Source organism: Falco biarmicus, chromosome 6 (assembly GCF_023638135.1).
Source record: "Falco biarmicus isolate bFalBia1 chromosome 6, bFalBia1.pri, whole genome shotgun sequence".
Classification (NCBI taxonomy): domain Eukaryota; kingdom Metazoa; phylum Chordata; class Aves; order Falconiformes; family Falconidae; genus Falco; species Falco biarmicus.
The window spans coordinates 65,015,158-65,042,837 of record NC_079293.1 but is presented as its reverse complement, the minus strand read 5'-3'; the positions used below and the strand labels follow the sequence as shown (position 1 = coordinate 65,042,837).

The 27,680-nt window shown below is 39.8% G+C and overlaps 1 protein-coding gene across 2 annotated transcripts in view; it reads right to left on the bottom strand.

The window, feature by feature from the left end:
• Positions 1 to 27,680, bottom strand: part of CDK19 (cyclin dependent kinase 19) — a 133,130-nt gene that overhangs the window by 92,925 nt on the left and 12,525 nt on the right. The window contains exon 2 of one of the 2 annotated variants that reach the window (XM_056342832.1): positions 19,432 to 19,507. The exons of the other annotated variant lie outside the window; for it this stretch is intronic. Coding sequence (XP_056198807.1) covers positions 19,432 to 19,507 — 76 coding nt within the window. The remainder of the gene's footprint in view (positions 1 to 19,431; positions 19,508 to 27,680) is intronic. 2 annotated transcript variants of the gene reach the window in all.

The following is a 27,680-nucleotide window of genomic DNA, read 5'->3' as shown; positions in this document are numbered from 1 at the left end:
TAGGTCACGTTTCCATAATGCTGGATCACAGAAACAGTGTGATCTAGAAGATTTTATTATTCCTTCCTGAAAAATCTACTACGCTTTCAGTGGCAGTATTGCATGACATAAATTGTATGTATTTTAGCATTTCAGGACGCAAACAAAGAATTACCTTTGCACAGTTAAAGCAAGAAGAACAGAAAAAAAAAAAAAAAAAAAGGAAAACTAATGATTAGTCTTCATATGTACTCATTCTACTTACTCCTGACTGGGAAGCAGGAGTTTAGATATATAATTTATAGTTCAAGTCTTCTTTAAATGGAAAGTTAAATCAAATCAGAGCTATGAATTCAAAACATATTAAGCACATTAAAACTCTGTTCCTTACGGGAATCAAGTTAAAGCTGCTTCAGTTAAATGCAGTTAAAGCTGAATGACAGCATCCATTAAAGTTTGATGTACTTCAACTGATTTGCTTTTATGTCTTACCTCTAGTTAAGCAAGCTAATAGACAAGCCTATAGTTGCAAGTATAAACTGAGTCTAATACTATGCTCCAAGCGAGAAATGCGCCTGCAGACTGGAGGAGAGAAAATGAGTATTTTTCTGGTCATTAACTTCCTTTCATTAACTTGGGTCTGTTTAAAGTAGCAAAAGTTTTGCATGTAGTTTTATGATCAGGTTTCTTTTATACTGTTTAAGATTCATTTAAGAGTATTACTCTTTCAGAGCTTCTGCTCGAGAACTATAGAAGTAATTAGTCTGTTGACAGTTATTTACAACAAATCCAGCATTTCACTCTGGAAGTACACAGCTAGGATCTTCTCAGTGTTTATGAATACAATTACCTATTAAATTTTTCTGCTTTTGCTCACTGGTTTTCACTTTTTACCCAAATTTTCTGCAATCTTTTTAGCCACAAATCTAATGTGTGAAGCAAGCTAAAACAAGATGTTCATTGGCGGTCTCCCAAGTCATTAAACGCCTACCACAAGATTCCTCTCATACTCGCAAGATCAGACTGCAACTGGATAAAAAAAATAAAAATCAGTTTGGAACCTAAAGCCTGCTATTTCCTCATTCTTCTACTAAATACGAAAAACTCTTCAATGAGGCAACAAATGCAGCAAAACCAGTATTTCCCCCAATAAGAACTGATATGGTCCAGGAAGGCTCAAAAGGTGGCTTAATGTAATATACAATTTGGTGAGCAAAGAGATAAAAATACAAACAAGATATGGTAAATAGGCTCTTATGGCAATCCATAAGGACTCTGAACAACAAAGGTTCTGTAAGAGAGGTTTTGAAACCTGTAGATAATAAGAAGAACAAACTAACTAGTAGGAACTAGTAACTGGTTAATATTTACCACCACAAGAAGTTAGGCATGTGGCATTCTGCATTTAATCTTCTACTGAATATAAACTTTCTCTAAAGTAAATTTTACTGCAAGCAAATGGGAACTGAACTGACTTTTTGCCCAAGGCAGCAAAAGCCATGGGGCCCTGAAAACAACACACCATGAACACTCATGTTAGACTTTCTTCCCGAGAACTGAATGCAGATACTGTCCCTGATATTATGCAGAAATGAGTAATTGGAAGTCACTCTCAAGACCTGCAACAGAACTCTTCCAGATCTGGTGTATCTCATTAAGCATGCAATTAGCAGTAGCAAATAACATTTTAATAATCCCAGCCAAAATGTCAGAGTTCATTTATGTGCATCTTCCTTCTGGAATAACAATTTCACACTGCCTGAAGTAAGAGAAATCCATGTTTCAGAAGTTAGGAAACTCTCCTACACAATTATGCTGTCACCCAGTATGGAGAATTCCAAAGATTACAGCAAGCCTCCTGCATGTTTGCGCCTCCTGACTTTGCCAAACTAGTTGTTTGGGCTGAGATTTTCCAGTCTGGGCACTTGTGAACATCAGATTGTTCATATAAACCATTTAGCCATTTACAAGACCACCGCTGAGGTCAAAATGTTTAATACATGTGTGTCCCTACTCAGAGAAGTAAAGAGCTGCTGTACTTGATCCAGACTCAACGCATTTCAAGCCTGCTTACTACCCTGCCCCTGATGTGGCAGAGGCAAACACCAAAGGAAAGAACACAAGCAGCACACATGCAGTACAGCTCTTTTGTGATATGAGCTCTCAGCTTCCAGCAAGCCACCAGATCAGGGATTGAGAACCAGTTTGAACCAAGGTCCTTCACTGGTGTTGTGCATTTGCTCAATTAGATCCCAGCCACATTCCTCCTCCACAAATTAGTCCTACACCGGGTCTCTACAAGATGGAGAGCTGTGTTTCAAAATCAAGTCGTATCGGCGAGAGATTGGCTATCTTCCTGCAGTTGCCCTAGTTCTTCCCTTCTCAGGAACACTAACAGTTCCCTAAGTTTTCCATACAACCCTGATTTTAGACCTCACGCATATTCCTTCACTTTACCCACTTCCAACTCACAGATTCCCAGTCTGTTTCGTACAGACGCAGTTTTGTATCACCTGCTTTCTTGACTCCCCTTCTCTTTACCTTCTCTAGAGCTACTGTGCTCTCTCTGAGGCGGAAGGGGATCCGGATGGCACACAGACACTCAACAACTGAATGCACCAGGGATTTATGAGGTTGGCAGCATCTGGTTTGCTCTCAGCTCTTGACTTCTGTAATTCATTTTTAAGACATTCTAGTGACTTTGAATTTGCCTTTTTGACTACTCCTAAACCTGGGAGCTGTTTCCAGAACAGTGATGAAGATTCCAAGATTCTCCCCATATCCTCAACCTGTACCAGAGTAACGATCATTCAGTAAGTCACTGCTGCCTGTAAATAGCTAGGGCTGTTTCCCTCCCATTAAAAATCAACGCTAATAGACACAAACATGATTTTATCCCACAAGCTGCTCAGTATTATGAGATATTTTACACTTTTGCACAGGTTAGCAAAGAAGCCAAACTAGGCTAAGCAATTTTGTATCACCAAACTGTTATCTGATGCTTCATTTTCCCTTGGAGGGGGAAATGTTATTTGTGCATACTCTGTAGAAATGGACTTTTAAGACCTTTAGAACTGTGAAATGACACACAACAGATACAGCTCTGGCACTAAAACAAAGGAGAAAGTTCCTCCAATTTTTCTGCTGCTTAATTCAGTCCCTGAGAAGGCTGACTTCTTCTGGGGCAAGGGACATGAAACTTGCCCCAGAAAGAGGGGAGGTAGGAAGAAAGTGAAGGGACAGTCTCTGTCCAGAAAACCACTCCAGGAAGAAGGAAACCAGCATGACAGCCAGCAGGAGGAGAGGGACACAGGCTGCAGCTTACTGGCTGCTCCGCTCAGCAACACCAGGAGCAGGAGGAACGGCAGAGATGCGATCAGCAGCAAGGAGACACACGAGACCTTGGAAAAAGATGCTAGGGAAAAAAAAAAACCCAAACAATACAACACACCAAGGGAAGGATACATGGGCTACAATGGTGAGGATCACAACTGGCCATGGAAACAAAAGAGAGAAAAAAAAAACAGTAGGGGCACTAGCAAAGCTGAAGCAGGAAAAACAGCATTTGTGAGGCAAGGAGTGGGAAATGGGACAAAGAGTACAAAAAGGAATGAACTAGGCAGGAAAATCAAGACTGAGGCAAAAAGACTAGTGGAGGGGAAAGCAACAGGCAAGTATAGAAAATGTCAAGGGGTGAGACACACACAGAAAAGCATCCAGCACAGCAAACACCCCTCCTAAACTTGGCACAAAGTCCAGAGGCCCACCAATGCTCTTTTAAGCATTAGTTCCCATGAAAGCGAGGTTACTTAAGACAGCAGGCTAATGTCTGCATTGGAGCAGAAGGTTGGAAAGAAGAAAAAAAGCGAAGCATGGAACCGTTGCAGAGAAAAGAAGGCACATAAGGAAGAAGCTTCTATTTCCAAAGACAGGAAATGGGAAAATGTATAGTACCTGTCAAATTCTTGTATGAAAAGGGTAGGCAGAAAAAGAGGAGGGCTCAAAGAGTATGTCAAGGGTGGTAGAAAGAATGTGGGACTAGCGATATGTGATACAATTGAACTGTAAAAATGGAGAAAACTCTCCTGAAAACAGGTGAAAGATATGCAGAAGCTGATTGTAAGATTTCATTATTAGCACTCTACCATACAGAAGAAGCTGCAAAAGTAGTAAATATTGCTGCTGACAGACCCTGTGATAGATTAGGTAAATGCAAGGAGAATCAAAAAGTGTATCAACAGAAGAAAAGCAAGCAGGAACAAGAGGATATGAGAAGTCATGAATACTTACACACCAGATATCATAAGGAAGTCTAAGCAACAAAATATGAAGGATACTATTCAAAAAAAACCTATACAACAAAGAAGAGGTTTAGCATAGGAATTAGAGACAACAGCGTTTGAAAAGGACAAGAAGAGAGCATCTCTGCTAATCAAGACAAACATTTAAGCAGTATTGCTCTTGACTGAAGAGGCAAAGACAAGCTAATACATACAGCTAAGAGACCAGATGCATCATCTGCATTAAATCACAAAGGATGAACGCAGAAGACTTCACAGAATGAGAGCCAGAAGCCAGATCAGAAGGACAACAAGCAAAAGATTATAAGTTACATGCAAGTAGCCTGGTAAAAAGGATTAAAAAAACCTCTACAAAACGTTATTTTTTTCCTACTCAGACTGCAAACATTTTACAGTGGTTATTGAAATAACTGAATGTAATAAGACATTTTGCCCCAATTAACATGTCACTACAATACAATAGGATAACTCAGCCAAATAATCTAAGAAGTGCCACATGCACTTTGTTTCCACTCATTATGACATTTTCCACAGTTCGATAAAAATCAAAACAGCACATCTTTTATCGGAGACAATAAAAAGAGAGTAGGTCAAGGATTCTTCCTTCATCCTATTATTGCCAAGACAGAAAACATGTTTTTGCAATGCCCTACCTAACAAACATAGAAAAGACCTTTTTTATTTGGCAAGATGCTCAGGAAAAGTTCAGGCAAGAGGCCAGATGTTTTGTTTAAAAGCATAATGGTGTGGCTTAGCTTTGCTGAGGACCCACAAATAGTGACCTACAAATCTGGTCCCAATGCCTCTTTTTCTTATTTAATACCCAACATCAGAGTTTATCCCAAAGGTATAAAAACTTACTTATATGCACACCTTCCACCAAATCTCTTATAAAAGGCAAAAGTATATCCTATGCTGTAAAGACTACAACAGTCTTCCAGGAAGACAAAACTACATTCATAAGCAACGTAAGTATTTTATTTCATACATGAAGTTACTTTAGCACAATCTTTCATAAAAACAAGGTACACTGCTGAGTGCTACAGTGAGAGCGCTCAGGCACTCCTTGTTCCATACTGTCCCTTTCAGCTGTCCTCTCTTCCTTGACACTGTTACCACCTGCTTATTCCACCACACACAACCTATGTCCCCACCCAAGCAGCATACAGCAGGGTTTCATGTATATATGTGTCTATATAGCTTCCTCCCTTTGCTCCAGCTTTTTATGGCACAGTCCCTATTCAAGTAGCTGTGCCTGAATTTTGGCACAAAACTGAAATCTCAGAACAGATTTACATGACTTAGAAAAGCCCCTCAGTGTCTTATGCCACTGTAAGCATCCTTTTACCCCACTGCCTTCAGATTTTTACATATTTCAAATGAACGAAATTAATGTGATATGACAGAGATTTGATCGAGCAATGGAACTCAACAATCATGGAAAAGACATTACAAATACCAAACAAAAAGACTGAATGGTACTGAAGAAAATACAATGATAAATGGAAGTGTGAAAACACGCACTGATGAGTGCTATTTTATAAACCACAAATACTTTAAGAACTTCATTCCAGAAAAGCCATACCAGGAAGATTCCTTCCTTTAAATTTTCTTTACTATTCATAGCATATGAATTGGACTGCATGCAACAACAGAGCAATTAGTTTAAATACTGCCAATATTCTCACTGGTGATAATTGGTTGCTTCTCGCAAGAACATCTGTTCCACCTTCTTAAGAAATGAGGTACAGACCCTGTTACCTAGACAACAGAATCTTTCTGAGCATCACACACTATAAAAGGGCAATACCAACCTAAGTCACACTTCATATTCGTTTGCCCTACCGCTCCCTTATCACCGTTAAGCAACTGAATGCTGTGGCTTTTTAATATTAAGCCCATTATTTATCAGATCACAAAACCTCAGGTCCACTTTGACATGCATTAAAAGTAACAGCTGTGTTACTGTCCTTTGGCCAAGCAACAGTCACTTTGAGGCTTTGTATCCAGCCAGCTTCCACCACCGTGACTGCCAAATTGTCCAGCTGAAAATGCTGCAGCTTATGAGTACTCTGAGAGCAAGTCCTATCAAATCTAGAAAACTCCGCACAGTCCCCTTGAACATGATGCAGAAGTGGTCACCTTCACTGCCATGCCCCTGGATTACTGGAGATACTCAAGTGCTACAGGAATTCATCCCACACTAGCACTCACTACTGTCCTCCAGCCAAATTCGGGAAAGTAGCAGTAGATTAACCTTTGGAAGATGCCTTTTGTTGCCTTAGCAAACTCACCACAAATTCATAAATATTGATGAAGTATTTACAATAATGAAGTGCACCAGCTAACAAAATCCTCAGTATGCTTTACACAGATGGATTTATTTATTTTTTCCCTGCGTGTGTGTGATGGAGGACCAATGAACACAGAAGCTCAAATGATGTGTGAAACCTAAAGATTAAGCACTCAGAAATGAAGAGAGCTCACTGGGACAGAACAACCTGTAAAACAATCACTACCACTCAACGATCACCCTAAATTAATCTCACTTAGTCTCCCTTTGACAACACCCTAAACTAACTTTCCCTCCTCCTTTACCTTCTTACCCTCTTCTTGGCTGGGAAAAGAGGAGCAGTACTGTCTATCCTCAAAAGCATATGCTGTAGATGTCCCTGTTGCGGGGGAAGCATCTGTAGGAAAACCCCTATAGATTTTATGCATTTCATTCTGCACATGCAACAGCAATTATGCCCTGGGTGTGTAAAGTTTCAAGTCAGTCAGTCAGTCAGTCAGTACAAGTTAATAGCACCAGAAAATGCCATGCAAGAGAAAAAGAAAAGGCTATTAAACCAAAATACAAGCAATCAGTTCACCACAGACCACAGGAGAACTAAACACTTTCAGACTTCACTAATGCAAACATGACTGGTACCTTGATGGGAACCCTTTGACAAGTTTTATTTCCACTAGTATGCAGAACACCACAGAAATGATTACGTGAACATCTGACAAGCAAGTAGATGGCATTTTGAGCATTGGCTAGAGTAACAAGGAGCATTAAGTTTAACCACAGAAGACAGACATGGTTTTGATTTGTTTTGCAGATTCTGCATTTTTAGAGGGGACTTCTAGGACACTTAATTTGATAAGACAGAAATGGAATGGTTTAAAGGAAGGATTCTACAGCAGCACCATATACAGAGCATTTCATAGGACAAAGATAAGATTTTAAATAATCCCAGCTGGGTAAGAATATAGATGTGTTTTTCAGGCCCATCCGTGTTGAAAAAAACCCATGAGTTCTGGAAGTACTGAAGAAAGAAAATAAGAGCTTGAAAATAGTCTTGATTTGAGATGCCCAGAAGAAGGAAAAATAAAATAATCCATCTGGGCTCAGACTTAAAATCTGAACAATGGAGATAGCTGAAAATGATTAAAACTTAAAATCACAATAAAATTCCTTATTTAGACTTCAAAGCTTCAAGCAAATTTGGTGAATTTCAGATGTGGAACAGCACAAAAGGCAATTTAGTAGCGGTAAATTATTTTTTAGGCCACAAGTATAATAAATGCTTAGAGACAGAATGTAAAGCTGCAAGGATCACCCATACTCACAAACCTAAAACAGACTAGATAAAACCTAGGCAAGAAAAAAAATCACCAATACATAACAAAAATAACATGTCAAGAAATAAGGAATTATTCCAAAGTATAAAGATACTAAGGCAGATGAGGGTACTGAGCAAAGCTTGGAGTTTGGTCAGAAACAGAACATAAATAACAGTAATAACTTTTTTAGAGCAGAAGCTTAAAGAAATCAAACCAAAACGGATCCAAGACAGACCTAGTGGACAGGAAGCCATTGTATTGCTTGTAAATATTAAAGGCATCCAGAAATAAAGAGAGAAGAAAGCAAGGTAAATCGTACAAAAGGCAACTGAGGTAAGCAAGTGAAAATACAGAAAGATACTGAGAGTTGAGAAACAGACTCCATAGGGCCGTGGGACAGGATAAGCTCGTTGGCACAGAAAAAAAAAAAGGCAGAGGCTCCCACAAATGTCTTCAAGAACTGGCAGCAGATCTCGTATTTCATAACTGTCTACAATCAAAATTATTCTACTGATAGCTTCTTTCAGTATTCTGTTCACATCTTCAAAAAAGTTATTACTTTTTCCAATAGTATAGGCGGTCCAGACTACCTTAACTCCAGTATCCTTGGGTGGCTGCATATGAAAGAGCTCAAGGTCAAGTCTATTGAGATTCTATGTATACCCCCAATTTAGTACATGTGCTACATACAGGCAACAAGCAGGTTTGGGTAAGCATCCTGACACTACTAATGAGATAGGAAGTATGAGTATGACGGTCTTTCTACAAGGCAGAACTATTTTGCCAGTCAGATGGCCAAATGGACCAGAGAACCACCTTTCTTATGAAAATGCAAACTAGGCAAATTCTACACACTTACAACTTCACACTGTAAACCTGTCGACAAGATGCATCACAGAATTCAAGACACCCAGGCTATCCATTTATTGACTACTGTACTGTTAACTACAGTTTGGAAACAGGAAAACCTCCCTGTCTCTCAAAAACCCCATACAATAATGTACCAAGTCATCATAAACATGAGTCAAATCTCATAAACTCAGCAGAATGCTGTATTTAAACAAAGCTATTTTTCAGCTTACCACAGAAATATACACAGAGGTTCACAAGGAAACAAACACCACACTGAAATTTTTAACATAATGAAACTCAATGAGGTGAATAAAGCTTTAGTAGAAGGTAACACAACATTTTGCCTTCAGTAACAAAGCTAACTACAACTTACATATAAAAGCCTGCAGAGTAAAATATGACTGTAGACTAAAACCACTATCCACTTTGCCATACACAGGCTAAAACCAATGCCATACAATGTATTGAAAAAAAGCAACTTTTTAATTAGCATTTGATCAAGCCTTAAGGACTTTTCCACTGTTATTCCATTTTCAATCCAGCCACCTCTGTTCTGTATTAATTCATCCAGTTTAGGCACTATTAGTAACGTTTTATTTCTGCCTCACAGACCCCATGGGCACAGAGAAGCATCAGACAGCTTGCAGGTCTGGATCAGCACAAAGACCAGTAAGGATGACACTGTGTTGGGAGTACATCAGAGAACCACCTGATCAGGATGGGGAATTGGATGAAGTCTTCTCTACAACTCAAAGACTCCTGAACTACAAACCCTTGTTCTTACCGGAGACCTTAACCTCCCTGATATCCACTGGAAGGGCAGACAGCAGGGCAGCAGCAACCCAGATAATTTTTGGAGGATATCAGGGACAACTTCTTGATACACATTCTGGATGGGCCGACAATGGTGGCACACAGCTGTTTTCCAACAATGAAGAACCAGCTGGAGATGTGACAACCAAAGGCAGCTTTGGCTGTAGCAACCATCTACTAGTACAGTTCAAGATCCTGAGTGAAGTGAAGAAGGCAAGTAGCAGAGCACAGACCCAGAGCTTCAGAACAGATTTCAGCTTATTGAAAGGACTGGCAGGCAGCTATGGGAAGCAGCTCTGAAGGGCAAAGGAGTTCAAGAAAGCTGGCAGGTCTACTAAAAAATACAAGTATCGGGAGACCAGTTCAGTTAAGCAGATTGTCAGAGCTCCGATGCAAGATGGGTAGTATACAGAGCGGTGCAAACAGGGACAGGCTACGTAGGAGGAGTTTAGAAACACTGCCCAGGCATGTAGGGATGGTGTCAGGAACGCTGAAGCTCATCTCGAATTGACATTTGCAAGGAATGTCGAGGGCAACAACAAGAGCTTCTGCTACTACATTAGTTGTGAAAGGATGCACAAGAAAATGTGAGACACTTGCTGAATGAAGTGGCCAATATAGTAACAGTGGAAGTCCCAACTTAAAAAGAATCCATCATCTGAAAACCCATGGCATCACCTCAGTCTGAGGCATCAAAACCAGTCACATATATTGTTAAATTAGAGAAGGGCATGTTCTAGAGTTACACGAAGTCAATATACCATTCAAACAATTCAACAACAAACATTCAAACACCTCCACACAGAATAAACTGAAAACATGTATTAACTAATTTCACTGGACTACAGGGAAAGTACAAATGGAGGAACATAAGGAAAACACATAATGGGAAAGAGAGAATGAGAAACAGAAGAGAAAAAGAAAGGTTTATGATGGATTCAGAAAAGAACCTAAAATTCACCAAACATTCCACCTGAAGCTTTAAAATATGTGTCTTCATGTGTGCACACACGCAGTCTTGCAGGGAGTATTTAAGTTTGGCAAATAAGTATTTAAAAATGTCTTTCCTGTATTATCTGCAATTCTGTTCTTCCTTATCCGAGTGATAAAGTAGCTATTTGCTTTCAGTGCATTGCTGCCTACAGCTCAACCTGAAGAGGCTTGGCTTTCCTTTTTTGTTCATTTCTGTTGAAGGCACCATCCATTGGTTTTGCATATGTGCTCTGAGAATATTCAGGTTCTGAAGTGAACAGCAAATTAAAAGTGGAAACAACTGAGCCTGAAAAGCACTGAACATTCATTTTTCCTAGTCAGCTGCACTGGAAATTTGGATTATATCCTAAGTGATGTCAAGTACCAAATGTGTAAAGAAGCTTCTCTGGCTCACAGTGTGTTAGAATAGGGTTAAAGCTTTTTTTTTTTAACATACTTGCCATAGATTTGTTGATATTGCTGTCCCGCTTTCAGCAGAGACACAACTTCAAGAACAGCAAAGTAAATGCTGTATGAAAAGAGAAAACTTTCAAATTTTGTATTTAGAAACCAACGGTGCACTAAAAACAGTTTCCCTTTTCCCTTCTCCTCTGCATGCTCTTTTTTGTTGTTAAACTGCTGAATGAGGTGGATGTAGTCAGACAATGGGGCTGACCAGCTGCTTCAGATGATGCTCTGTTTCTGTTACTATTACTTAACAAAAACATTATACTCCAAGCTGCAAAACTTATTTTCATAAATGTTACAGTGCATTTATGAGCCAATAAAAAAAAGTCACCTTAACTGACTGAAACAAAAATCTTTTTTATTTTACAGATTTACTACCTGTGTACTTTTTTATTTAGTGAAGTTAATTGTTCTTTCAGATGCAATAAAATAAAAAGACAAAAAAATGTCCACAGAACCCTTCTGAAGAATAACCAAAGCAGGAATTTAAGTACTGCCTTACACAAAAACTATTTACATTACAGAGATTATACAAGATTAGGCCATGTAACAGAGAGAACTCTTATTCTTCCTATGGCATGCAAAACATGAGTTTTCATGCAGCCGAAGCGAAAACCTCCTTCCAGCTGATTCATACTTACAAAATCATAATGCACAGACGCTTCTAGCCAACACATGCCTTAACTCTTAAATAAAAATCCTTTCAAAATATTTTTTCAAACTTTCACTACCTCCAGCTATTGAAAGAGGGAGTGGAGTTTCAAAGTTTCCACAAACAAATCTAACAATCTTTTCTAATTAGGTAGTAGAGAATTTATGGGAAGATTTTACATTGCCAAATATTCTATATATTTATCTTGGCAAGGAAAAAGAAGTTCTGACATTCAAAAGGAATCTCCTACAGCAAATGTACTTGGGGACACAAGCTTTTTTAAGGCCTTTTTTCACCTAACCTTGCCTTGAACAAAGCCAGGGACCAAGGTTAGAGACCTATTTTTCTACATAACAGTAAATACTGCAAGCTGCTGTGATAGTCAAAGCCACAGAAAAGGTCAACACAGCCAAAGCAGAGGACTTGTACTTATTATGAAATTCTATGTAGCTGTATTTGAAGAGAGCCAATGGCATTACAAATCTTCAAAGTGTTTTATTAATACTGAAAAGATATTATTCCTGTACAGCTGATCTTTTCTGCATTCCCAAGAGATGCAGACACACATCAAACAGGTCAAGGCCAGCCCAGTCCAGAGTCTCAAATTAAGTAGCTTCACATTTAGTTCATTTGACTAAGTTTCCAACCAGGGAGGTAAGAGCAGCTTGTAAGCGACATGCAGCACCTGACAGAACTGAAAGCAAATAAGCTTTACTAGCTCAACCCAGCAAGGCACGACACGTCCCCTGGAGTGTCCCTGTGCCATGCTGCCAGCAGCACTGCTGAGAAACACAGAGCAAAGGCACAAAGTGCTTCAAGATGGGAACAGTAAGTCTAGCTGGACCTCCCTGGCTCAGCTACAGCACCACACCCCCACAGACCCCCAACGCCAAGAGGAGGGAGAGGCTGCCTACTCACACAGGAAGGCCACAGACAGCAGGGAGGTGGAAAAGAACAGAAATACAGCAAGGCAGAGCCTTGGCTCAAGAGAGCTGACAAGTACAAAAAGGTTACAAAACCCTATCGTTTAACCTGTAAGGCTTCTAAAACTTTGCCCACCCTCAGAAACTGAGGATGCCAAAATACTGGTACCCCCTAGCACTTCGTAGCATACATTGCATCAATAGGCAAAAGGCTTGAAAGTAATTTGTGCATGCCAAATTGTTTGAACGAGCTTTCAGTAACTCATTTAACATTACAGTCTGAATTATTTTAGCCTGTACCCATAAATGCAAGTATGAACACAAAGGACAACTAATGTTCCCACTAGTGTCCCACAGTGTGCTGGCAATGTTCCAGGGTCTCCCAGAAGGAGCAGCCTCTAGCAGCTTCACTAACAACTAGCACACACAGGCACAGGGTGTAGCAACTAAAACCCTTACGCGTCCCAGACCCAACATTCACAGAGGGCAAAACTGCAGCAATTGAGGGCACTCTTAAGCAAGGCTAGGACAGAAATGCTGTTGGTTTGCAGCATTACTTCTCCCATTTAAATAATCTGTAACGGCCTAGTCTAATTATTTTTCCCCACAGAAAAAAGGCTACTGAGCTATAAAAACAAACCCTGACAGAAAAATCCAATGAAGTTTAGAATTAAGACCACCATTTACAGAGAAGATGGCTAGAGTTGGTAATTTATCCTTGGAAGAAGGAAAGTTCTCAGTGTTTGGGGTGGGGAGAAAAGCTGGAAAGGACCAGGAGTTGACAGAGGAGCCCCTAAGATCTAACAAGCTACTGATTCACATGAAACCTTTGGTAGTAGTCATCCTTGCCTGCAATCTATGCTTTAGGAGAAAAAAGTGATCTTATAAAAAGACTTTCTTAAAACTATCCTCTTCTGGGTTAAGAATAATTTCAGAGCAAGACTATTCTCTGCAGTACAAGTGACTGTTACAAATACTTCATTGGTTTCCAGGACATTTTTACTACTATACTTAATATACTCACATGGAACTGTCTCAGTGAGAGAAAAGCCAGAATACATCAAAAACACTTTTTCAGAGGAAAACTGCACTTACTTTTCATTTATTATTGGACTTTTTGAAAAGATGTGCAACTCATACCAGGGAACTGTTATAAGTACTAAATTAAACGTGTGTTTTGGTGAAAAACAGACCTAAAGAAAGAATTTGGGAATAAAGTTTGGACCCTTCAAAAATTTTCCAAGAACCTCGCATAAGATACCTAATTTCAGCAACCAGTCAGGAACCTCAGAAGAGCAACACAGGATACAAGAGGGACTTGCAGCTTTTACTGGAACGTAGCAAGCCAATGTTTCTTGATTGTACTTCACTGCCAAGTAGTATAGAATACTATTTTGTTAGTACAAAATGTTTATCTTCTTACTAGAAATACACCTGAAGAGCATGGTTCTATTCCTACTAAATGCACAGAAATACTAAAAGATTGTTTTACAGAATCACAGAATCTTTCCAGTTGGAAGGGACCTCTTGAGATCTAGCCCAGCCTCCCTCCTCAAGCACAGTCCAGGTAGAGCAACCTGCCCGTGACTGCATCCAGTCAAGCTCTGAGCATCTCCACAGATGGAGACTTCACAACCGCTCTGGGTAATCTGTTCCAGCACTCAGTCACCCTCACAGGAAGAAGCATCTTTTCATACTTAGATGGAATTTCATGTATTCCAACACATGCCCATCGCCTTTTGCTTGTCACTGGGCACCACCGAGAAGAGTCTGGTTCCCACATCTTCATTCTCTCCCATCAGGTATTTACATACCTTAATAAGATCCCCCAAGCCTTTCTCTTCTCTAGGCTATACGGTCCCAGCTCTCTTAGCCTCTCCTCATATGTCAAATGCTCCAGTCCATCATCTCTGTGGCACTGCGCTGGGCTCACTCCAATTGCTCTGTTCTCCTTCAAGTACTGAGGAGCCCAGGACTTGACCCAACGCTCCAGGTATGGCCCCACCAGTACCAAGTTAGAGGGGAAGGACCATCCCCCTTGACTTGCTGGCAGTGCTCTGCCTAACACAGCCCAGGATGCTGTTGACTGTCTTTGCTCTGAGGGTGCATTGCTGGCTCAGTCAACTTGCTGTCCACAAGGGCCCCCAGGGCTTTCTCTGCAGAGCTTCCTTCCAGCCAGTCAGCTCCCAGCAGGTACTGGTACTTGGAGTTATTCCATCCCAGATACAGGACTTGGCATTTCCCTTTGGTGAACTTCACAAGACTCCTCTATGCCCATTTCTCCAGCCTGCTGAGGCCTCTCTCCATGGCAGCACAACCATCTGGTGTATTGGCCATGTCTCACAGTTTTGTATCGACTGCAAACTTGTTGAGGATGGGCTCTGCCACAGCATCCAGTTCATCAGTGAAGATGCTGGACAGTATCAGCCCCACTATCAGCCTCTGGGGTACACCACTAGTGACTTGTCTCTAACTGGACTGCGCACCACTGACCACAATCCTCTGGGCCCAGCTGTTCAGCTGGTTTTCAATCCACCTCACTTTCCACTTATCTAACCTGCAATTTGTTAGCTTGTCTGTGAGAATATTACTGGAGAAAGCATTAAAAGCTTACTCATTCCTCAAGCCAGTCATCTCATCATAGAAGGCTACCAGGTTGGTTAAGGATGATTTCTCCTTTACAAATCCATACTGACTACTCCCAATCACCTTCCTGTCCTTCAAGTGTTTCGAAATGTTTCCAGGAGGATTTTCTTCATCACCTTTCCAAGCGACTGAGGTGTGGCTGACCAACCTGTAATCCCCCTGGATCCTCCTTCCTGGAAACAGGAGTAGCATTTTCTCTCTTCCGTTCCTCAGGAACCTCTTCCAATCACCATGATCTTTCAAAGATAATTGAGAGTGGTCTCAATGACATACAAGCGGCTCCCTCAGCATTTCTGGGGCAACCCATCAGAAGTCACAGACTTACATATGTCCAGTTGGAGTGCTCCCTAATTTGGTCCTTCTCACCAAAGGTAAGTCTTCCTTGCTTGACTTTCCCTCTGGTCTCAGAAGCACGAGATTCCTGAAGGTTGGTCTTACCCAAGTACCTCTGCCTTTTCCGTATCATTTGTTCCCATCCAGCAGCAGGCTCACATTTTCTTTAGTCTTACTTTTTCTGTTTATGTACTTGTAGAATCCTTTCTTGTTGCCCTTCAGGTCCCTTGCCAGACTCAACTCCAGCTCAGCCTTGGCTTTCCTAACGCCCATCCTTGCAAGATCAAACAGCAACTCTATACCTCTCTTGCATTACCAATTCCTATTTCCACCTCATATGTTGTTATGTCTGGGTTCAATAGGGAACTCCTTGCTCATCCATGCACGTATCCTGGTGCCCTTGCTTGCTTTCCTCCTTGTTGGGATGGAACTTCCTTGGCCTTGGACAAGGTGATCCTTGACTATCAACAAGCTCTCCTGGATCCCTCTTCTCCCCAGGGCTTTATCTTATAGGATTCTTCCAAGCAGATATCTGAAGATGTTGAAGTCTGCTCTCCTAAAGACCAGAGTTCTGACATGCTCCCTTCACTCAAGATCCTAGACTCCACTATGTCAGCTAAATAAGCCAGTAACAGTAATCATATTGTAGCTCCCCAATTTGTTCAAGACTGCAGTTTTTCTGAGGATATTCAGATTAACCTCTACTACCATTCAGCCTTTGGTTTCTGCAATTCCTCGTGCAAAAAGCAACAGACAACCAAGTGACTTAGCCACTAAAATAAGCTCCAATGGAGATAGCTGTAAACAGTTTGCAGTCTAGCAGCATAAGCCCAAAATCCACTGTCCAAATCAGTCCCCAAATGTATTTCTTTCTCAGAACAAAAAAAAAAAAACCAAAATTCAAGCTGAGACATTTTACTGCTTTCTCCTGCTCTCCTTTTATTAATACAGCGAGACTACTTTTCTTACACTGTTAGCAAACCTTACCTATCACAAACAATTGCCCTGAAGTTCTGCCACACTGAGGGACAGGCAACATATCCAGATATTTTTGAATTAGCCAGTCCATGGCACCGATTAAGAAAAGGCTTATATTTTTCTTTTCTCTGAATTAAGTTTTTCTCCAAAATCCACCCTGATGTTCAAGCAGTAAGGAAAATATTTCATCCATCACTGGTTCCAAAATAAGGCAATACAAGTCTTGAGCTGAGAGGTTTGTTAACTAAATAATAATGTAAAAATGAAAACTCTGTATTTCATAACTCTCATTCATAATTTACAGCTCTACTCTTAAAAAATGCTGTTGCTTAAGCCAAGCAATCATCTGCCTTGTAACAAGAACACAGAAATAGTTGGCATTTCTTTTATCTTCAGCATAGTCTTGAGTTACAGGGAAGAAATTCTTCTCTCCAGCAGCCTTCTTCCCTCCACCCTGTCTTTAACATATAAGAATCCCCTCTAGTACTTTTGTATTCAATACAACAGAATCGGCTGAAATATGGATTCCTTCAGCAGGCATCACCCTACAGCTGAAAGAAAGTAATCATCACTACCCCAGGAATCACTGCCTATATGGTATTTTCACCGACGTAAGCCTTCTTCCAGGAGGAGCTCATATTAAGAATGGTAAAAGAGGCTTTATCTTTTCCAAAGTCCCAAGCAAAGACAGACCAGCTTGATCTGTAATGTCAGAAGAGAGGCATCATCTGCCTTTCCACTTAGGGAAAGTTAGCCAGTGTATCTTATTCTAAGTGTCTCAGCAATACTGCACACAAAATGGTCTTGGACTGCAAAACTGAGTGTCTTTTAGTTCAGCAATATATTTCTTGAGCTCATTGTCAAGCGTCTTCAGGTTATAGAATTATTAGAATATTCTCAACACACAGAACTACATACACTGGCACTTCTTTCATTTTCTCAGCTTCCACAGAATATGAGTGGGGTTTGGGGTTTTTTTTTTTGGTGTTGGGGGGTGGAATGGGGGTGGTGGCTGTAGAGTGGAGTTTAAACGTCAAAAGAACTATTAATGACATTTTAACATGGCCTCTTTCCAGGCTGATAATCTTTATTTAAGCAGTAAACTTTACCCTCTTTGTTACCTCTCTAAGCCTTTAAATACAAGATTAACTACATTAATCATAATTCTGCTTCTCTTTATAGAAAATGAGCTTGATTCTGCTTGTTTCTGAATGACAAGAAATTGGTATTTCTCTTTCAACTGTTTCACCTTCACCTTTTTCATATTTCTAATATTTGACCAACCTGAATTTCACTGATGCAAACAGTGATTTACTACATTATCTCAGGTTATAGAGTTTTACAACACAGTCTAAAGAAGAGCAAAATATCATTCAAGGAAGAATTACAGGAAGAACCATTGAAAGGAGACTGTAGTGAGCTTTGCACAAAGCTAAGTCAATAAAAAAGTTTAAAATTTTTTTTTTAAACATCAAGACTGAAATGGTGATACATCAGAGTTAAAAAAAAATAATTTGACACTCTGCTTTTTTCAAGGTGTGTAAGGACACTGTTGTGTCCAGGTATGACAGAACCAGCTCCATACCACAGTGCTATCATGACAACAGAAACATCCCCTTCAGACTATTCCACACATTATCTCCACGGTAGTACAATTTAAGACGGACAAAGGACAAGAATCCAAGAAACAAACAAAACAAAAAAAAAAACACAACACTGTCAAAACCAGCTTGATAGTAACAAGAATATAATCTAATACTGATGTTGAAAGAGGATTTCTTATTTCCTCCAAAGGCAGAAATATTAGCAAAAAGGTCACTGGGTAGGCTCTGTGTAAGCGGACTGACAGCAACACAGCCACCTCTCAAATCCATGGCTGACCTTGACCTTACAGCGACGAACACTTTAAAAGGGACAGTAGTTTTATCTGCTAAGTCTATTCGTACAGAATTACCATGGGCACTATACTAAACACAGTACAGTGGTTTGCTCAGTTCATGAGTATCATGAGTTTCTAATGTCTCACATTGAATTGCACATTTAAATGCCGTATTTCAATGCAACACTCTTAGATCGTAAAAAGCTTTAGGCACAACCCTAACATACATTTCAACAGCCCTCAGCATAGTGACAGCGTTAAAACAAGGTAAATATTTAATCAAGTGCTCTTCTCCGCAATGCAAGAATTTCTTGCATTACAAGAAATTTTTAGAATTTTACTCACTATCCAGCACTTTGACAGTAATGCACATTTTCAGTCATAAAATAAATATTAAAGATCAAATTCTACCTTCATATACAAACACCTAATTTTTACTAGCTTTGAAGGAATGATGGGCATTACTGTGCTCAAAGCGTGCAACTTCTGAATCCATTTTTTCTCCTAAGACACATGTTAAAAAAATACAGTTAAAGCTGGTTTTTATTTTGCTATGAAATTTCTCTGTACTTAGCAAAACGAATGAGGAGAACAAATTGTTCTCAGGTAAAGAGTAAGGTACCATTAGTCTGCCATATTAGAAATAAAATACATTATTAGCATGTGGACTTGAAATGGCAGTTGTAATCTTTCAGAACTTTTTTCCTTCAGGTCATCCCTTTTTAAAATAAATCTTCATTAAAAAGGTATCTCCCTCTCAACACATACAAGCAGATAAAACAGATTTATACCAGCAAGAGGCATTACTATCATCTAGCAAGAACAACTCTTTCCAGTTTAAAAAAAAATTTAGAAAGCATTTTAAGAAAAAGTCATGTCTGAATAACTTTCATGCTTACATGCATACATACAATGCATACATTAAAGAAAACATTTAGATGATCTTTACATTACTTAATTCAGAAAAATTAAAATATCTGTTGAACAATAGTGTCAGTAAAAATACTTTCATGTATGTACACTTACTGCAATCTCTCTACAGGCCGACATGGATATCCCTGTACCTTCAATTTGCTTCAGTGCATACTCCTTTTCATCTTTTCTGTACACACAAAAAAAAAACAAACAGAGGATTATTTTTAGCTCTGATTTATATTACACCAATCACTAACAAGTTTGATGATTATTTTAATTTGGTCTGGATCAAGAAGCTGAAAAGCCAATCTGGTTTTATGCATAAATTACATTCGGAAGCAAGTTTTCTTCTAACACAGACTTCAAAAACTCCAAACAAAAACTCCCGCATAAAAACACTTCGTTAACGTATATCCATTTCTCTCTGAAACCATATAGATAACTGCAAATATGCCTACAGAGACTTTTGGAGGACACTTTTCCTGAAATTCCAGGATACTGTCTACTACTATGAAAAAGCCAGTGTCATATTCCGTGCCTGGAAAACTCTCCTAGAAATATCTACAAACTGTAAAGTTTTTACTTGGTCTTATGAGCCACTGTCAATCCACTTTTACTTCTGAAATACCATTATTTTAAACCAATCCTACTTCTTATTTAAGTGCTGGATACTGACAGACCCCTACACAGCGTATGAAACTGGGTGCTCTGAAGTACAAAACCGGAAAACATGAAAATGTTCAGCCCAAACACAATGCTATCCTTTTAAATAATCACAGTTTGAAGTGATTTAGAGGAAAGACCAACAAAACAAGAAAATTAAGTAGTATTTTGAAGCCCTTGCAATATAACACAACCAGCTTACTGCCTAGGGTAAGGTTTTGCAGGATTCTGCTATCATCAATAGGTGTTGATACGCACCAATACCCACAGTGCTGATGCACTTCTGCAGACTCATCAGTTATGATTAAAGAACCCACAAGCTCCCGTCCAAATCCCTTATGGCATTCTGGTAGATGTCAGTTTCCCCTTCTTCCAGTCCCAAACCACTGCATTTTGCTACCTTGAAAAAACAACTTAAATTCATTTCAGCTTCTCTGGCTTTTAACTCCAAGCCTGTGTCCTGCCCAACCCCAGCCTCCTCCCCATGCTCCTCCAGACCCCCATGTTTGAATTTCATGGGAGAAGTGCCTAAGTGAAGGAACGTGGGGAGAAGATGAGATCAACCAGAAACTGTAACTGCCTACACGTATAAGTAACTAGGTGATCATTATTCTCAGTAATTTTCATTAGCAGCTAAATCCACAATGCATATTAGTTAACATAGTGCTTGGATTCCATTTTGTACTAGATTTTTTTGAAGTAAAAATATGACAAGAACAATTCCAGACGTATTCAGACTACACATGAAAACACAGTCTGCTGCAAGTTCTGCAAAAAGTAGGACTTGTCACCTTTGAAGTACGAGTCACTCAGCAGCTGTCCCAACTGGGAAACTTCAGTTCTGGTGCCGCACCTTACTCAGAAATAGTTGTTATTCCTCTCTCAAACAAGCACTTAACATGAAATCTTTGGAAATCTTTGAATAGATATTCCTTCCAAATTAAAAATCAGAGAAATTCAGTTGTAATGGAAGTACAATCTACTTTATTTCAATCAGGGTGTTTCAGTGGGTTTGGGAAACTGTGCAACACTGATTTCTAAGGAAGCAAGACCAGGCGTGTAAGGCTACAGGCTTGAAGGGCCTCTTGCTCCAGATAGGTTTGGAGCAACAGAAGATCCTTCTGCAGCTTAAACTAAAGGAATGGGTTATTTTGAGGTGACCTAAATGATTTTGGAACTTCCAAAAAGAAATACATTCTCACTCTGCACAGATTTTCGGTGAAGAAATGGGAAGGACAGCACCTTACAAAATGCCTGCAACTACCTCCAAAATATTCACTCATTCAGATACTTAAATGCAAATCCTAACAACCAACACAAATGACAAACAAACCTAACAGGATTGGATCCTCCTCTTCTAAACCAAACTTTTATTCCTCTATGCTAATTAAAATTAAATAAAAGCATAGAATGGTTTGGGTTCCAAGAGACCTTAAAGATCATCTGCCGTGGGCAGGGACACCTTCCACTAGACCAGGTTGCTCACAGCCCCATCCAGCCTGGCCTTGAACACTTCCAGGGATGGGGCATCCACACCTTCTCTGGGCAACCTGTTCCAGTGCCTCACCACCATCACAGTAAAGAATTTCTTCCTAATATCTAATCTAAATCTGCCCTCTTTCAGTTTAAAGCCATTGCCCCTTGTCGTAACGCTACCTGCCCTTGTAAAAAGTCATTCTCCAGCTTTCTTACAGGCCCCCTTTACATACTGGGAGGCTGCAGTAAGGTCTCCCTGGAGCCTTCCCTTCTCCAGGCTGAACAACCCCAGCTCTCTCAGCCTGTCTTCACAGGAGAGGTGCCCCAGCCCTCTGATCATCTTCACGGCCCTCTTCTGGAGTTGCCCCAACAGATCCCTGTCCTTCTTCCATTGGGGGCCCCAGAGCTGAATGCAGGGCTCCAGGTGGGGTCTCAGGAGACCTGAGTAGAGGGGAAGAATCACCTCCCTCAACCTGGTGGCCACACTTCTTTTGGCACAGCCCAGGATACGGTTGGCTTTCTGGGCTGCGAGTACACATTGCTGGGTCACGTTGAGCTTCTCTTTAACCAACACCCCGAAGTCCTTCTCCCCAGGGCTGCTCTCAATCCATTCTCCACCCCGCCTGTATCTGTGCTTGGGATTGCTCTGACCCACATGCAGGACCTTGCACTTGGCCTTGTTGAGCTTCATGAAGTTCACTCAGGCACACCCCCTAAGCTTGTCAAGATCCCTCTGGATGGCATCCCTTCCCTCCAGTGTGTTGACCACACCACACAGCCTGGTGTTGACAGCAAACTTGCTGATGGCGCACTCGATCCCACTGTCCATGTTACATACAAAGATATTAAACAGCACCAGTCCCAGTATTGACTCCTCAGGAACATCACTCATCACTGGTCTCTGCTTGGGACATTGAGCTATTGACTGCAACTCTTTGAGTATGACTATCCAGTCAACTCCTTATCCAGCAAGCAGTCCATCCATCAAACCCATGTCTCTCCACTTTAGAGACAAGGATGTCATCTACCTGGACTTGTGCAAAGCATTTGCATTGTGCCGTACAACATCCTTGTCTCTGAACTGCAGAAATATGGATCTGACAGATGGACCTCATATAAATAGCTTCATATCACAGTATTTTAACGTATAACTTCTGAATCTGTACTTGAGGGGAACCACCTAAAACTTTTCAAGGACAAAAGAAGTTACCATTACTAAAATTAGGCCAAATACTACATTAACAGCTTGTAAGAGCTGTTCACCAAGTATGCTTTCAGAAGTAACTTCAGAAGTGGACGTGACTGCTTCCTAAGCAGAAGGATTCACCAGGATCTACTGACATGGCAACTCAGATTCCTTCTTTGCTACTCACTGAGAAGCCCTTTATTTTCATGAGTTAGTACTTTACAACAACTTGGTTCAAGGTGCAGACGCAGAACCATGTAACATGTAACTTTACAGGTAATAAATCTGCACCTTGTCTCACAGGAATTGTTTTTTATTTCATTAACTAGTCTGAATTTTAAAAAGTAAATAATAAATCCCATCCCCTTTCATATACGGTTCTGCTATCAATGTAGAAGATTTACTTGAACTGCAGAGTATTAACTCCGTAACTCAGATCACTTACTGAGACTGTAAAGACATAATGATATGGTCTTCAGAACCAAAGCCAACTCTGGACATTTAAAATTGGTCATGGCCTTTAAACTGTGGTCATGGTTAAACTATGTGGTACAGAACAATCCCACGCACACATATCAGCTTGAATCCCAAAACAATGCAGTCACTATAGCACTGCAGTATGCCCTTCTTTTGGCACGTCTGCTTAACCAGCCACCCCACCCCACCGATACAGCCACCCCTGAACTAGTTCCACTAGCATTGCATTCACTCAGACCTTCACAGATTGACGGTCACTGCAGAGACCGGGCAAGCCATTTGGCACACACTGCCTTCAACAGCATTGCTTACCACTGTGAGTCTGTCATCACTTAACAGCCAGCCACTCTACATAGGATTTTAAGATACAAATGAAAAATCTTATGAAAGATTTAAAACAAATTAAACAATCCAACAACTTAAGATAATCTGTCCTGCAGGAAAAGGTGGCAGACTTACTGAGCTGCAAACAAGATACTTCTAGGACACTGGGTTTATGAACAATGAGCAAAAATGGGGATAACAAAATGCCTACCTAAAATAAATGGGCATCAAGGATTAAGTCGTCCAAATATACCATATTCTAGATCTCACATAAATTTTTTTTTACCAACAGCTTTGGAATCATAAACCTAGCCTCCTTTAAATACATAAACACCATTTACTTGCTTTGGCAGATATGCAAGTCTGTATGAATACTTTTCCAAAGTTAACTGTTCTAATTATGCAAACATAATAGCTGTTTAAAGCACTTTCCAAAAGATCTGCATCAAGTATTATTTTAACTAATAATATTTTCCATTTAATAGTAATCTCAAGATAATTTGAGAAAGACAGACATGTATTTAAAAACTTCAATACCAAGCCAGCCAATGCAATCTGATGAAAGACACAATTCTACCTACTTAATAAAATGGTATTCAATGGCCAAAGAAAAAAAAAAAGAAGGTACTTTATTAGCTATTTCCCCACTTGTAAGAATTCAATAAATAACGTCAAATGGTGTGTGTGATAGGTAACTATAATGTTCAACTCCCTGAAGACCTATGCTCTTACGAAACACTTGAGGCAGGGGGAAGTATTTCTATTTCGTGTTTAAGATACAGAAAAACTCTAGTGAACTCTGAACACATTTTGAGAACTTGTACAAAATTATACAGTAGAGAAGCTTTCATAAAACCTTTTCTGACAGATCCTATATCAGTACATTTTTCACTGGAGAGTGGAGCAAGCATGATTAAGTCTAAAAACCAAACGTAAATAACAACAAACTACACAGCTCTGGTATGAGGCAAAAGGCACCCATGCTAGCAACAGCCAAGCAGAAGCAAGGTCTTTATCCATCGTCATTTTCATCTGATCCACAGAAATATTAGCTTGGGAGCAGGCCAACTAACTTGAAGGTCCTGCTGTGTGTGAATCTGTCAGAGGGCAGGGAGCAAGTGGCACAGATCAAGGTTTAATCAAGCAGGTTCTATTCAACAGCCGCCCCAAGCTAACAGTGCTAATGTGGTCACTGAATCCAAGTGAAAAACAGTGAAACAGAACTAAAAGGAAACTCTATTCCTTAAGAGGCTCTTTCAAAATTGATGCAGAATAATTTGCCTGACAAAACAAGTACCACATCACACCACCACCAGGCTCTTCCATGCTTCAAGTTCCCATATCCAAAACTAGGGGTAAAGATTAAAATCAACATTGTTTCTAGTTCCAGAAGTGTTACTATTCATGCTATTTTAAGAGTTATTGATTTTTTACAAAAAAAGACACTGCTGATATGAGGTACCCCCATCCTGAAAACATCCTGACTGTATTTCAGATTGCCTGCCATAGACAGCAATCCAAATGCAAGGGTCCTCACACCTACCAGCAATAATTGAGAACATCCCTCTTACAAAAATCCATAGCAGTATAAGGCTGTAACTTGGTCTTCGAGACCAAGCTTTTCTCCCTCACCAATAAATATCTCATTCTGCAATCCTTAAAGTTAATGTTAACATTTTAATTTGTACAGAGCAAAGGAAAATTCTGTCCTCTGGCTCCAAAAACTTTTACTCAGCTGGCTTATGTTCAACCTGCAGTATTCAACGAAGAAAATGAAAATATGATTACCACTGCTTCTGGGTAACACTTTCAGTTTCCATTTCCAAATGCTTTGAAAAAGAACAAAGTATCAAATTCACTTTGGAAGGATGAAGTTCAGAAGACTTAGAATAATTAAAAAATTTCAAAGGAGTTAAACTGTCTTAACTGTTGCAATTGTACTTCAGAGTGCTCCCATCATATAAGAAACTACTTTACAAACAAGACAATGGAAAACTAGAAACAACTTGCCCAACATGGTAAGAAAAATAAGAGGATTTGAAAGTAGTGCATGGTTCAAACTATTGTTTCATCCCTATCATTCAAATTTTAAAACTTTTAATGATGGTCCCTCTTGAATTCACAGATAATTTAACAAACACCTCAACTTCAGAATTAATTAATTTTCCACATCAAGGAACTGGCTTGAAAGACTGCAGTCATGCTGAAGCTACAACTGTGACTATCACATCAGTTAATACAGAAATTAACATTACAGTATATACTAATAATAACAACTTTCTTAATTTAAGTGCACAATATCATAAGTAAAAATAAATAAGTGCACATTTTCTTAAACAAATGAAGTGCACCATAAAAACCATTCAAAGATCTAGCCAGAAAAACCTAACAAAACCCAACAACTCACCCTTGTAAGCGACACTAACGCATTTAAGTATTTGTAGGACAAAGCCTGGGAACACTACAGACCTCAATGTCCTTCAGGCATAGTACTCCCACAGCCCTTTACAAAGGTAATAGTACCAGTAGAAGTGTCTATGATTGACAGGAAAATTCATTCTTCCCAAAATATGGTAAGTTCTTACACTTTAGTGTTTTTTTATGCACAGAAAAATAGCCACTAAGCCAAGAGAAATACATGATCAAAAAAATCCACACATGGTGTCACTAGGGTACATGCTCTTCAACAGACTAGGAAAGTAATTTTCTTTTATCATTATTCTCAAACCATATCAAGCCTTATCCAGTCAGCAGCTCAGCCAGCTCCTCTTCATTCACATGGCAACCAGCTACAAATTTCAGAAGCTGGGAATCTACAGGTTGATCTTAATTTTACTTCTAGAGAACAGTATACATGCTGAATTTCAATGCATATATATTAGTTCATTTTGAGAGCTACATAAGAAACTCAAAATGTGAAACAGGACAGTAAGCAGAAATTCAAAAGAAATCTATGACCACATAAGTCCTTTAAAAGGTTTATCTGTCTTCACCTCCAAGGGCAGCTGTCTGCTGCTCTGCTAAAAAACTTCACAGCAGCCACAGGTTGTTCTTACAGCCCAGCCCCAGACAAGTTCACTACAACATGAGTTACATTTGGCTGGCTCTGGCTGCGAGAACGGATGAAACCAGCAGACTTTTACCTCATTCCACTACGGTGAAAAGTTTACCATTTCAATAACGTCTGCTTAACTGGCCTGCTGATGCAGAGGTTTGGTGGGAACCTTCGTGCTGTTGCAAGCAGAGCATATGTGTGTACGGTACAGGAAAGGACTTCTCATACAGAAAGAGGAGACATGTACGTCACCTCATCTGCTCAAACCTGAGGGCCCGGGCTTCCTCTCAGTGGCAAGGTGGGAAGTCACCCACCCCCAGCAGGCAACTACTATAAAAATCTTAAAAAGCCGAGCTTGCATCTTATCTGGAACAGTATCTGAAAGTAAACTTGGGGAGTGGCAGCAAGGCAACAAACGTACACCAAACAGGACAGTCTTTATTATGCAATATAAAAAGAGGTAGAAAGAAAAGAGCATCTCCCAAGGCTGATCCAGGGACACACAAGGAAAATGCTTTCCACAATGGAAACAATATGCTACATTTTACACTGCATTTCTGAATCTTTTGTTTCACAAGGTCCTTATAATCTCAATTTTCAAAAAGGGTCCTGAATGCTACACAGCTCATTGGTGTCACTGACTGATGATGTACCCACTAAACTCTGGTAGATCTCCCTCCAAACGCCCCAGACAATGGCAGGTACCTCAGCATATACGCATGCACATACAGTAACACCAGAAGGCAGAACTTTGCTTTCTCTTCTGCTACCTCCAAGACTTGAAGTCTATACATGAAGCCTTTCTGTAATCTATAAACACAACAGAAATAAAAGGCAGAAATTCATGTCATTTTAAATGTTACTCTTCTCAAAATTAAATACCAAATTTCTGTACACTAAACAGTTTCCTACTCCATTTTCCGATGATTTTGTAGACTTGCCAATGTCAGGTATTGCATAAACGCATGCCTAAAAGAAGGCTAACTCAGGACTCATAATATAATCTGCTGTTTTTTTAAACCAGTGATTATTGGGTTTTTTTGGTTGGTTGTTTTTTTTAAAAAAAGAACAAATAAACCACCTTCCAACACAAAAAAAGAACTTTTTATTTTGTTTGTTGAAATTAGCATTCTAAAATTAAGTCTACTATAAATGTTTATAAATTAGCAGAGACATTCA